This window comes from Heteronotia binoei, chromosome 4 (assembly GCF_032191835.1).
Source record: "Heteronotia binoei isolate CCM8104 ecotype False Entrance Well chromosome 4, APGP_CSIRO_Hbin_v1, whole genome shotgun sequence".
Taxonomy (NCBI): Eukaryota; Metazoa; Chordata; class Lepidosauria; order Squamata; family Gekkonidae; genus Heteronotia; species Heteronotia binoei.
The window spans coordinates 1585298-1598398 of NC_083226.1; the positions used below are offsets into that span (position 1 = coordinate 1585298).

General features: G+C 52.7%; 1 protein-coding gene across 25 annotated transcripts in view; it reads right to left on the bottom strand.

Moving 5' to 3' along the window:
- The window catches only part of CAMK2G (calcium/calmodulin dependent protein kinase II gamma), a 279494-nt gene that overhangs the window by 101951 nt on the left and 164442 nt on the right, over positions 1–13101 (bottom strand). For all 25 annotated transcript variants that reach the window (XM_060236691.1, XM_060236684.1, XM_060236677.1 and 22 more), the window contains exons 4-5: positions 10508–10562; positions 4903–4968 (exon numbers count right to left, since the gene is read on the bottom strand). In XM_060236691.1, the coding sequence (XP_060092674.1) occupies positions 4903–4968; positions 10508–10562 (121 nt within the window). The remainder of the gene's footprint in view (positions 1–4902; positions 4969–10507; positions 10563–13101) is intronic.

The following is a 13101-nucleotide window of genomic DNA, read 5'->3' on the forward strand; positions in this document are numbered from 1 at the left end:
GAGCCACTGCATCAGGCCTGTAGCTATGAGGGGCCCCTAACCAGCCTCCAGTGCCTCGGCTGCATCCTTCTCCATTCTGCCGTCATCATACACCGTTGCTTCTGCTTGCTTAGGGGACGTGATCATACACAGTTGCTTCTGCTTCTTTAGGGGCTGGAAGAAATCTCTGACCCCTCAGCAAGCAGAAACAATGGGGCACTTTCAGCACCCAAGACTGAAAGTTAAGCTCCACCTTGCTTCTGCTTGCTTAGGGGCTGGAAGAAATCTCTGACCCCTCAGCAAGCAGAAACAACAGGGCACTTTCAGAGTCCAGGACTGAAAGTTAAGCTCTGCGTTGCTTCTGCTTCCTTAGGGGCTGGAAGAAATCTCTGACCCCTCAGCAAGCAGAAACAATGGGGCACTTTCAGCACCCAAGACTGAAAGTTAAGCTCCACCTTGCTTCTGCTTGCTTAGGGGCTGGAAGAAATCTCTGACCCCTCAGCAAGCAGAAACAACAGGGCACTTTCAGAGTCCAGGACTGAAAGTTAAGCTCTGCGTTGCTTCTGCTTCCTTAGGGGCTGGAAGAAATCTCTGACCCCTCAGCAAGCAGAAACAACAGGGCACTTTCAGAGTCCAGGACTGAAAGTTAAGCTCTGCGTTGCTTCTGCTTCCTTAGGGGCTGGAAGAAAACTCTGACCCCTCAGCAAGCAGAAACAACAGGGCACTTTCAGCACCCAGGACTGAAGTTAAGCTCCGCGTTGCTTCTGCTTCCTTAGGGGCTGGAAGAAATCTCTGACCCCTCAGCAAGCAGAAACAACGGGGCACTTTCAGCACCCAGGACTGAAGTTAAGCTCCGCGTTGGGCTGACGTTGGACTGGAGGCCGTTTTGCCCTCAAGTGGGGTGGCGGGGGTAGGGAGTGGATGGCTCCATTGCAGGCTTTCTTTGCCAGGCAGGGCAGGGTAGGGTAGGCTGGTGCACACAAGTGGAGGCCCCGGCTGCAGTCCTGGGCTGGGGATCAGTGGAGAGGTGATGTTCACCTGCAGGGGTTTTCTGGCCTGGTCTTGCTGGCTCCAAGCAAGGGTGGGAGCTGCACTTGGGCAGCCTCGGCTCGCCCTCCGACAGGAAGGAATCTGAATCAGAGGTCTTGTAGCCCCAGAAGTCAGCTGCGACTTGGTGGCGCCTTCCACCCGCCCCCCCCTTGTCACGCCGGGCTTGCCTAGCTGGATCATGCTACAGGTAAGGGCAGGAGACCATACGGCACGTATCTAAACCTCTGAGTGGCTCCCCACCAGAGCTGCTGGAAGAGAGGTGGAAAGGAATCACCTTGGGGCAACTGTGGGGAGGGGGCAGGCTGTATGGCAGCGAGCTGGCAGCTTTCCTCCTCGGCGGCGATAGGAGAGAAGGCCATGGAGGTTGGGGTCACTATGTGCCCCCTTAAAACAACCAGGGCCCCCCAATTCTTCAAATCCTGGCTATGGGGCTGCACTGCATCAGTCGATCGAGGAGGCACCAGCCCACATCCTGGGGGGCTTCAACCCACCCTTCTGCTTGGGGCGGTCAGTGCAAGCCCCTTGCAAGGCAGATGAGCCTGCTGCGGGGGGGGGGGGAGCTGCCTAGAAAGTGCACCAGTCACTTGGTCACCATCTTCCCCCCCTCCTTCCCCCTTCAAGTGCTGCACAGAGAAAATCAGCTGCCTGCATTCCAACCAGCCCCCACCCCGCGGTTTTCACACGGATGCTGCAGAGAAAAGAGCAGCGTGTTATTTGTAAGTATCGTGTCAGGACAACAACACACCCACACAGCCTGCGCCAGGGAAAAAAAGGCAGCAGTTGAATTTCTGGGAACAATCAGTCACATCCTAGAGGCTCCCAGACAGTGGGGGGGAAGTAGTCATGGCAGCTCGGGCACGTAAGTGACTTGTGGCAAGGAAGGAAACCTCTTGGATGCATGAAGGTGTCTGCCTCTGAACCAGCTCTGCATCACACCCAGGGCTTTCTTTGTAGCAGGAACTCCTTTGCATCTTAGGCCACACACCCCTGAGGTAGCCAATCCTCTTGGAGCTTACAGGGCTCTTCTTACAGGGCCTGCTCTTGAAGGACTGACTACATCAGGGGGGTGTAGCCTAATATGCAAAGGAGCTCCTGCTACAACAAAAAGCCCTGAATATCCCAGAGGTGTTTGTTCTTGGGGAAATCTGCAGACTCATAGCCTCCCCTTGGCTATGCCTGATCATCGTGCCAATCTCTCTGGAGGGCCGGCTGGCGATCAGAGGAGGCCGAGGGGGATGTGTGAAGGATTTGCTTTGAGGGCAGAGAGTCGCTCTGGGAAAGGACACGGCTGTTCCCCCCTGCCCAGCCAAAGGGGCCGGCTCTGACTATCTCTTCCATCCCAAAAGAGGGGGGGAAGTATAATTAGAACAGGGACAGCTCCAAAGCAGGAGACTTTCTGGCCAAAAATGGCCAAAAGCGCAACAAGGACGGGGGAAGTCAGATTGGCACGAACTCGGTTGCTCCCGCTCACTCACTCACTGACTTTCTCAGCCTGCTCTGGAATGCAGCTCCGCGCAGCGAAAGGACAAGCCAGCTAGCAATGACTCACCCAGGACAGCGCTAGACCGATTGGGGCTGGAGAAAGAGAAGGCCGGGGAAGCTGGGGTTGAACTGGGGACAGCGACTCAGAGAGGGGGCCCTGGTGGTCCAAAGCTACAGTCCAGGCAGCCTGAGGTCTCCCTCCTTCACCAACTGCAAAATGGGGCAGCTGGAAAAGCAGTGACCTCAGCCCAAAGCCTCTGACAAGACAGAGTGCACAATCCGGGTTCAGACAAGTTTCAGCCTGGATAGCCCTCATGGGCACAGGCCTGACCTTTGAAGATGCCTTTCTTTAGAGCAGGGGGTTAAACATGACGCCCAGGGGTCAAATCAGGCCCCCAAGCAACTGACTGTCATCTGTTTCCTTCTCCCTCTCTTTTGCTTCCTTCTGCATCACAGCTTGCTTTGCCAGGCTTGCTCAATCACACAGGAGCTACAGAGCAAAACCTCGATCTTCTCCATTGGCTGAGGCTCCTCCCTTGGGGAAGAAGGGGGGAAAGGCAGAGCTTGCTTTGCCAGGCTCTCTCAATTGCACATCAGAGCTACTGAGCCAAGCCTCTCTTCCTTCTATTGGCTGAGGCTCCTCCCCCTCCTGGTCCCCTGCGGAAGGAAGGAAAGAGCCAGAGCTTCCTTCGCCCAGTTCCCTGGATCCCATAGGAGAAATATTAAAAAAGCACCTTTAAGATTAATGACTGCTAATGTTTAAAACATGTTTTATTTTAAGGATTTTTTTTAAAAAAAAACCCTTTGTGTTTGTCTGTGTTCTCTATAAAGCTTATATCTCTGCTACCTACTCTAAACTAGGAACACACATGGACCAGCCTGACAAGATCTCATTTAGGTCAGATCCAGCCCTCATAACAAATGAGTTTGACACCCCTGCTTTAGAGGCAGCCTTCAATCTAACCAGTTTCTAACAGAGGAAACCAGAGTTTGTGCACCACTCGCACATTCAAGCATTGCTCTAAACCTCTATGAATGATGGGTTGTCCTGCTCTCCTTCTTCCTTGGGGAACTCCAATTCAAACTTCGACTTGCTGTTCCATCTGAACGCAGCTGCTCAAGCCGGCTGGAGTGAGAGGTCTCTCCACAAACTAGCATTTTAAACTTCACTGTCACTCCAGCGAACAGAATAGTGGTTTGTGGGCAGTAACCAGCTCTGGCTGGCCCAGACAGCTGCTCACAGACATTATGATGAACTGGAACCTGATTCAAGACTTGCCAGACCACAACTCAAATTAGAATGGGAAGGGAGTGCGTGAGTCTGAAAAGGAGCTGTGCTCTTGCCCATCACAGACAACTGGAGTTTTGTGGCAATGAATGAATGTGGCCAATGGGTTTTTTCGGGACTTTTTTTGTAGCAGGAGCTCCTTTGCATATTAGGCCTCACACCCCTGTGATGTAGCCAATCCTCTTGGAGCTTACAGTAGGCCCAGTGAGAAAAGCCCTGTAAGCTCTTGGAAGACTGGCTGCATCAAGGGTATGTGGCCTAATATGCAAAGGAGTTCCTGCTACAAAAAAAGCCCTGGTTTTTATGAACCAGAATGTACTTTGTTACTTGGCTTCTCTCCCTCTCATTATTGTCTCTGGTCTCCAAATGGCGAACATTTACTTCATTTATACCATGCTTTTCTCCCTCTTGAAGGGCTGTCATACAGAGGATGGTGCAGACCTGTTTTCTGTGGCCCAAGAAGGTCAGACCAGAATCAACAGGTTGAAATTAAATTAAGAGGAACATTAGGAAGGCCTTCCTGACAGAGAGAGCACTTCCTCAGTGGAACAGGTTTCCTCGGGAGGGGGTGGGCTCTCCTTCTTTGGAGGATTTAAGCAGAGGCTGGATGGCCATCTGACAGCACTGCTGATACTGTGAACTTAGGCAGACTATGGGAGGGAGGGCTGCATCAGTGATTAGTTCTCGTGGCCCTTTCTTGCACACCCAGGGAAATGCTGACTGGCACTTTGGGGTCAGGAAGCAACTGTTCTCCAGGCCAGTTTGGTCAGGGATCCTGGAGGGTTTTTTTTTTTTTTTTTGCCATCTTCTGGGCATGGAGCCTGCAGGGGTCACTGGGGATGTGGCGGGGGGTGGGGAGACTTAGTTCTGAATGTTCTGCATTGTGTAGGGGGTTGGACTAGATGACCCTTGAGGTCCCTTCCAACTCTGTGACTTTATTATACAGCACGGGGGCTTCTCAAGGGGGACCATCGAGAACTCTGTGCAAAAGCCAAGTGGAATTCAATGCACAAATGAGGGCATAGAAAGTCAAAGGTGAGCAGGGCTGCACGTCACAGCATGGCCAGCGGAAATTACGGGAGACTTCCACAAGACACTCTTACCTTGCATCGGCTTCACTGTAGTATTCCCTGGCCACAATATCTTCAAAGAGTTCCCCTCCAGTGACCCTGGAATCAAACACAAGCCAAACGGATAAAGAAGAAGAATTGCAGATTTATACCCCGCTCTTCTCTCTGAATCAAGAAACTCAGAGCGGCTTACAATCTCCTATATCTTCTCCCCCATAACAGACACCCTGTGAGGTGGGTGGGGCTGAGAGGGCTCTCCCAGCAGCTGCCCTTTCAAGGACAACTCCAGCGAGAGCCAAGGCCATTCCAGCAGATGCAGGTGGAGGAGCGGGGAATCAAACCCGATTCCACCAGATAAGAGTTCGCACACTTAACCACTACACCAAACTGGCTCTCACCCAGCTCATGCTCCCATTCTGTGAGGCTGCCAAAATTCAGGAAGCAACTTTTGAGGGTGTTACCTCACACCCAGTGATATTAGATACTCTGCACCAGAGAACCATAAAAGTGAATATGCTGATGTGTGTGTGAAGTTTTCAGGACTATCCAGCTATGGCCTACTTTATATAATTTTAAATAACCACACATCATGTAAAAAGCTACCCCTGGCTTTCTATCATTTTCATTCCTAGATGTGTGTGTCTTTGCACATTTTATATTTATATGTGCAACCAGTGAGGAAGGCCCTTGGGGGCTGAAATGCATACGGTCATTGTGGTGACTGGAAGTCCATCAAATGTATGTTTGAAATGGTCTGCAAATTTTAAGCAGTCTGATATTCAGACAATATGCTTTAAAATTCATTGTTGTGTATGCTTCATATTAAATGTTACACATTTAAATGGCTTGTGTTCTAGGGAGCTTGGCCCTCTATTACACTGTTTAGATTTGGGTTGAGTTTCTCTCCCCCACCTTTTTTTTGTTCCAAGGAGTTCTCCCACCAGCCTCTCCCCTCTATGACATACAACTGCCTCATACGTCTCAAATCTTTAAATGCCACCCTCCCTAGCAACAAAAGCTTCTGGAACAGCTAGGCTAGAGAGGAAGCACCAGGCCAAAAGGGGGGAGTCTTCAGATCAAAGCCACCCAGAAGCCATTAAGCAACCCAATTCGCTTATTGGTGGGCCTGCTCTGATCAAAGCCAACGAGGAATGCCATTTAGCTTGATTAAAGCTATTCCCCCCCTTGTGGACGTAAGCTAGGGCCAAAGAAATAGAAACAGAACATCCAAGAGCACATGTTGTTCAAGAAGCACAGAAAGGTGGGGCATGCGTCCCTTCCGCACAGCCACCTGACACCTTCCAGAGAAGAGAAGAGAAGTGTGGGGGGTAGAGAAGCAGGTAGAAGAAGATGATGATATTGGATTTATACCCCACTCTCCACTCTGAATGTCAGAGTCTCAGAGCGGCTCACAATCTCCTTTACATTCCTCCTCTGCAACAGACACCCTGTGTAGGGCTGAGAGAGCTCTCCCAGAAGCTGCCCTTTTAAGGACCACCTCTGCGAGAGCTCTGGCTGACCCCAGGCCGTTCCAGCAGCTGCAAGTGGAGTGGTTCTCCCAGATAACAGTCCGTGCACTTAACCACCACACCAAGATGGTTCTCCAATGACATTTTGTGGAGATCAGAGGGCTGCAGAGAAGAAGAGGAAGGAGGAGGAGGAGCTGACTGGATGTATACCTTGCCCTTCACTCGGAGTCTCAGAGCAGCTCACAATCTCCTTTCCCTTCCTCCCCCACCGCAGAAACCCTGTGAGGTGAGTGTGGCTGAGAGAACTCTCACAAAAGCTGCCCTTTCAAGAACAGAGTCTCAGAGCGGCCTACAGTCTCCTTTCCCTTCCTCCCCCACAATATACACCCTGTGAAGTGGGTGGGGTGAGAGGGCTCCCCCAGAAGCTGCCCTTTTAAGGACAGAGTCTCAGACTGGCCTACAGTCTCCATTCCCTTCCTCCCCCATAACAGACACCCTGTGAGGTGGGTGGGGCTGAGAGGACTCCCCCTGAAGCTGCCCTTTCAAAGACAGAGTCTCAGAGTGGCCTACAGTCTCCTTTCCCTTCCTCCCCCACAACAGACACCCTGTGAGGTGGGTGAGGTGAGAGGGCTCCCCCAGAAGTTGCCCTTTCAAGGACAGAATCTCAGGGTGGCCACAATCTCCTTTCCCTTCCTCCCCCACAACAGACACCCTGTGAGGTTGGTGGGGTGATAGGGCCCCCCAGAAGCTGCCCTTTCAAGGACAGAGTCTTAAACTGGCATACAGTCTACTTTCCCTTCCTCCCCCATAACAGACACCCTGTGAGGTGGGTGGGGTGAGAGGGCTCCCCCAGAAGCTGCCCTTTCAAGGACAGAATCTCAGAGCGACCTACAATCTCCTTTCCCTTCCTTCCCCACAACAGACACCCTGTGAGGTGGGTGGGGTGAGAGGGCTCCCCCAGAAGCTGCCCTTTCAAGGACAGAATCTCAGAGCGACCTACAATCTCCTTTCCCTTCCTCCCCCATAACAGACACCCTGTGAGGTGGGTGGGGTGAGAGGGCTCCCCCAGAAGCTGCCCTTTCAAGGACAGAATCTCAGAGCGACCTACAATCTCCTTTCCCTTCCTCCCCCATAACAGACACCCTGTGAGGTGGGTGGGGTGAGAGGGCTCCCCCAGAAGCTGCCCTTTCAAGGACAGAATCTCAGAGCGGCCTACAATCTCCTTTCCCTTCCTCCCCCACAACAGACACCCTGTGAGGTGGGTGGGGTGAGAGGGCTCCCCCAGAAGCTGCCCTTTCAAGGACAGAGTCTCAGACTGGCCTACAGTCTCCTTTTCCTTCCTCCCCCACAACAGACACCCTGTGAGGTGGGTGGGGCTGAGAGGGCTCCCCCAGAAGTTGCCCTTTCAAGGACAGAGTCTCAGACTGGCCTACAGTCTCCTTTCCCTTCCTCCCCCATAACAGACACCCTGTGAGGTGGGTGGGGTGAGAGGGCTCCCCCAGAAGCTGCCCTTTCAAGGACAGAGTCTCAGAGCGTCCACAGTCTCCTTTCCCTTCCTCCCCCATAACAGACACCCTGTGAGGTGGGTGGGGTGAGAGGGCTCCCCCAGAAGCTGCCCTTTCAAGGACAGAATCTCAGAGCGGCCTACAATCTCCTTTCCCTTCCTCCCCCATAACAGACACCCTGTGAGGTGGGTGGGGTGAGAGGGCTCCCCCAGAAGCTGCCCTTTCAAGGACAGAATCTCAGAGCGACCTACAATCTCCTTTCCCTTCCTCCCCCATAACAGACACCCTGTGAGGTGGGTGGGGTGAGAGGGCTCCCCCAGAAGCTGCCCTTTCAAGGACAGAATCTCAGAGCGGCCTACAATCTCCTTTCCCTTCCTCCTCCATAAAAGACAGCCTGTGAGGTGGGTGGGGTGAGAGGGCGCCCCCAGAAGCTGCCCTTTCAAGGACAGAGTCTCAGACTGGCCTACAGTCTCCTTTCCCTTCCTCCCCCACAACAGACACCCTGTGAGGTGGGTGGGGCTGAGAGGGCTCCCCCAGAAGTTGCCCTTTCAAGGACAGAGTCTCAGACTGGCCTACAGTCTCCTTTTCCTTCCTCCCCCACAACAGACACCCTGTGAGGTGGGTGGGGCTGAGAGGGCTCCCCCAGAAGTTGCCCTTTCAAGGACAGAGTCTCAGACTGGCCTACAGTCTCCTTTTCCTTCCTCCCCCACAACAGACACCCTGTGAGGTGGGTGGGGCTGAGAGGGCTCCCCCAGAAGTTGCCCTTTCAAGGACAGAGTCTCAGACTGGCCTACAGTCTCCTTTCCCTTCCTCCCCCATAACAGACACCCTGTGAGGTGGGTGGGGTGAGAGGGCTCCCCCAGAAGCTGCCCTTTCAAGGACAGAGTCTCAGAGCGTCCACAGTCTCCTTTCCCTTCCTCCTCCATAAAAGACAGCCTGTGAGGTGGGTGGGGTGAGAGGGCTCCCCCAGAAGCTGCCCTTTCAAGGACAAGTGTGACTGACGACACACTTGAACGGGCCAAATGACATGAAGGAGGAGGTGAAAGCCATGTGGGTGTTTTTTGAGGGGGGGGCTTTACATGCATTCCCCAGCCAGACAGATGTGCAAGGCCCCCCCCAGGAGCACAGCTGGCAGCAGCTGCACCCAGGAGGCAAGGTGAGGGACCCTCCCTCTTCTAAGAGCAGCCTGGGGGTGCCGTCAAGGACAGCAAGACAGCCCTGCCAGGTCCCATCCAGGCATCCCGTTTATCAGACTGCTCTCCTACGTGAACGAATGAAATGGGCTGTGGAAGAGAGCTGGGTTGATGAGCATCCTGTTGATGGACCCTGCCCCAGAAACTACTGTTTTTGGCTGTGGCTATGACCCAAACACCCAGAGTGATCATGGAAATTATTTCTAGCTCCCTCCCTGGAGAGGAGGCACACACAGTATTCACACACAGAAGCGCAGATCTGGATTGCCAAAGCTTTCGGTTTGCTGGGTCCAGCTACTGCTCTGTAGCCTCAGTATCTCTACTGTGTTTTGGTGAGAGGAGGAAAATGGCAGCATTTGACGCGAAGAGCCCAGCATAAGCAGCGCAAGTGCAGCCTCTCAGCCGGGGCACTGAGTAGACTCCTTCCCCACCCACAACCAGCTCTTCTGCAGCTCAAAACTGACCCAGCAGCTCCATCCAAGGCAGTCTGGGACCAGCCGCAAAGAGGGATCCCATGCCCTGAAGTCCATGCCCAGGCCCCTTTCCTTTGTCTTAGAACCCACCTGACAAATGGAGACAAGCAGTGGGCATGCAGGCTCTCCCCATATGAGCCCCTCCCGGGTTCTGAAGTCAGCTGCACAACATCTTCTCATGACTGCTGGTCCGAAGGATGCCCGACTGGCTTCAACAAGGGCCAGGGCCTTCTTGGTCCTGGCCCCCACCTGGTGGAATGAGCTCTCTCTGGAGATCCGGCCCCTGTGGGACTTATCTAAGTTTCACAGGGCCTGCAAGATGGAGCTCTTCTGCCAGGCTTTTAATTGATCCGGCGGGCGTCCCCTGAAATAATCGCTCCCCCCAGCACCTTATGCTTATGTGATGCTGAACATCACCAGCCTGTCTGTGGCCGATGCCTTGTTGCCAATGATGTGGATCATGGGGTTTTTGTAAGTTCTGTAGTTCTGAGATTATCTAGTTTGGATGTAGTTTGTTTGATGTTTTGTAAGGTTTCTTAATGTTGTAAACCGCCCAGAGCCCGCTTGCGGGATAAGGTGGGATATAAATTGAAAAATTAAATTAAATTAATTAAAAACTGGAATGGGAGGATACATGGTGGTCTCCAGAGGGGAATACAGAAGCCAATTCAGATTTAGCCAAGGCTGCGTGTGCAAATTTAAGATTGTGCAATCTGGGGGAGCGGGGAGACCACGGTCCAGGCAGTATTCCTTGCGGAACTCATCTCTTTAAAGCAAAAATCTCTGCCTTCCATCAATGGGCAACAGCTGGTAGAAATCCCAAGAACCAGCAGGTGCTGAAATACAGCCCGGCTGGGCCTGATAGACAGACACCACCTTGGCGTGAGGCACTGAAGGAGCGGAGCGGGGAAGAGGAAAGTGAGGCAATGGATGCCTCCCCTCATCACAGAGGATGGTGTCCCTGATGGAAAGATCAAAGCCAAGTGGAAGACACTTACAGATCAAAGACGAGGTAGTGGAAGCCTTCTTCAGAGATACTCTCGTGGAGCCGAACTGCAAACAAGAACAGACAAGATCCGGAAACTGAAGACCAGGCACATATGATCCTTTCCCATCTGGGCCAGCCCCACTCGAGGAAGGAACCCCTTTGCTTCCCTTCCCAGCCGTTGCTTAGAGCATCTTCCCTCCCTCAGAAGAACACCAGCCCAACATGCACAACTGCCCAAAGGATGAACTGTTTCTCGGATAAAACATAAAGCACACGCACAGCGGCTGCTGACGATCTATCTTACCATCTTTCTGAGGATGTATCTTACCATCTCAGAACACCACGAATAGGACAGACAGACATGTGACATGGCACTCGTTGTATGTGACAGGAAGGAGGATGAGGGGAAGAGGGCACCCCTGAACTAGGGTTGCCAATCTCCAGGTGGGGGAAGGGGATCCCCCAATTTGGAGGCCCTCCCCCTGCTTCAGGGTCATCAGAAACTGGGGGGGGGGGAGGAAAATGTCTGCTGGGCACTCCATTTTGGTGTAGGGGTTGTGCGGACTCTTCTCTGGGAGAACCGGGTTTGATTCCCCACTCCTCCACTTGCAGCTGCTGGAATGGCCTTGAGTCAGCCATAGCTCTTGCAGGAGTTGTCCTTGAAAGGGCAGCTGCTGAGAGAACTCTCTCAGGTCCACCCACCTCACAGGGTGTCTGTTGTGGGGGAGGAAGATAAAGGAGATTGTAAGCTGCTCAGAGACTCTGAGTGGAGGGTAGGATATAAATCCAATATCTTCTTCTTCCATTATTCCCTATGGAGACTGAGTCCCATAGGGTATAATGGAGAATTGATCTGCAGGTATCTGGGGCTCGGGGGGGGGGGTTGTTTTTTGAGGTAGAGGCATCAAATTTGCCACATAGCATCCAGTACCTCTCCCCAAAATACCCTCCGAGTTTCAAAAGGATTGGACCAGAGGGTCCAATTCTATGAGCCCCCCCCCCCCCCTCAAAGAAATATCCTTCAATATTTCCATTGGAGGGAAGTCATTTAAAAGGTATGCAGTCTCTTTAAATGCGATGGCCAGAATTCCCTTTGGAGTTCAATTATGCTTGTCACAACCTTGCTCCTGGCCCCGCCCCCAAAGTCTCCTGGCCCCACCCCCAGATATTTCTTGAATTGAACTTGGCGACCCTACCCTGAACTTCCCTGTGCTAACAAGGCCCCCTGCGGAGTGCCCTTGCCCTGCCACTGTCCGATGGCTCCCCTCCAACAGGTCAGGTCTGCTTTGGTCCTCTTCCCCACCCTCCAGCTCTCCTGCTTTGGACTGCAAACCCTCCTTAAAACAGACTAAATAAAATTGATGGACATCGAAAATGAGGGAGACAACCAGGTTAGAAGCCTTCCTGCTGGTCTCAGAACTCACCTTGTTTGGAGAAATATTCTGTCATGTAAGATGTCACCCTGTGCGCCCCCACCCCCACCATGGCAGTCTGAAGTGGTCTGGGTTCCCCTCCTCAGCCACAAGATCTTTGCCCCTGCTGAGCCACTCAGCATCTGCACAACCGCCTCGCCCCAGACTGCAGGGCCTGTCACCAGCCTTTCAGGGGCACCTTCCCTTAGGAGGGAAGAAGATGAAGATGAAGAAGATATTGGATTTATACCCTGCCCTTCACTCTGAATCTCAGAGACTCAGAGAGGCTTACAATCTCCTTTACCTTCCCCCCCCCCCCCGCCACAACAGACAGCCGGTGAGGTGGGTAGTGCTGAGAGAGCTCTGACAGAAGCTGCCCTTTCAAGGACAGAGTCTCAGAGAAGCCTACAATCTTCTTTTCCTTCCTCGCCCACGAGGACACCCGGTGAGATAGGTGGGGCTGAGAGAGCTCTGACAGAAGCTGCCCTTTCAAGGATAGTCTCAGAGTGGCCTACAATCTCCTTTCCCTTCCTAGCCCACGACAGACACCCTGTGAAGTAGGTGGGGCTGAGAGCGCTCTGATAGAAGCTGCCATTTCAAGGACAAATCTGGGAGAGCTATGGCTGACCCAAGGCCATTCCAGCAGGTGCAAGTGGAGGAGTGGAGAATCGAACTTGGTTCTCTCAGATAAGAGTCTGCATGCTTAACCACTACACCAAACTGGCTCTCCAGTTCTTCCTGGAGATGGATGAAGTCATCCTATCAGCAGACAGCATCATAAGAACATAAGAGAAGCCATGTTGGATCAGGCCAATGGCCCATCCAGTCCAACACTCTGTGTCACATAAGAACATAAGAGAAGCCCTGTTGGGTCAGGCCAATGGCCCATCCAGTCCAACACTCTGTGTCACATAAGGACATAAGAGAAGCCCTGTTGGATCAGGCCAATGGCCCATCCAGTCCAACACTCTGTGTCACATAAGGACATAAGAGAAGCCCTGTTGGATCAGGCCAGTGGCCCATCCAGTCCAACACTCTGTGTCACACAGTGGCAAAAAAAAAAAAATTATATTATATATACACACACACACACACACACACACACACACACACACACTGTGGCTAAGAACCACTGATGGACCTCTGCTCCATATTTTTATCCAAACCCCTCTTGAAGATGGCTATGCTTGTA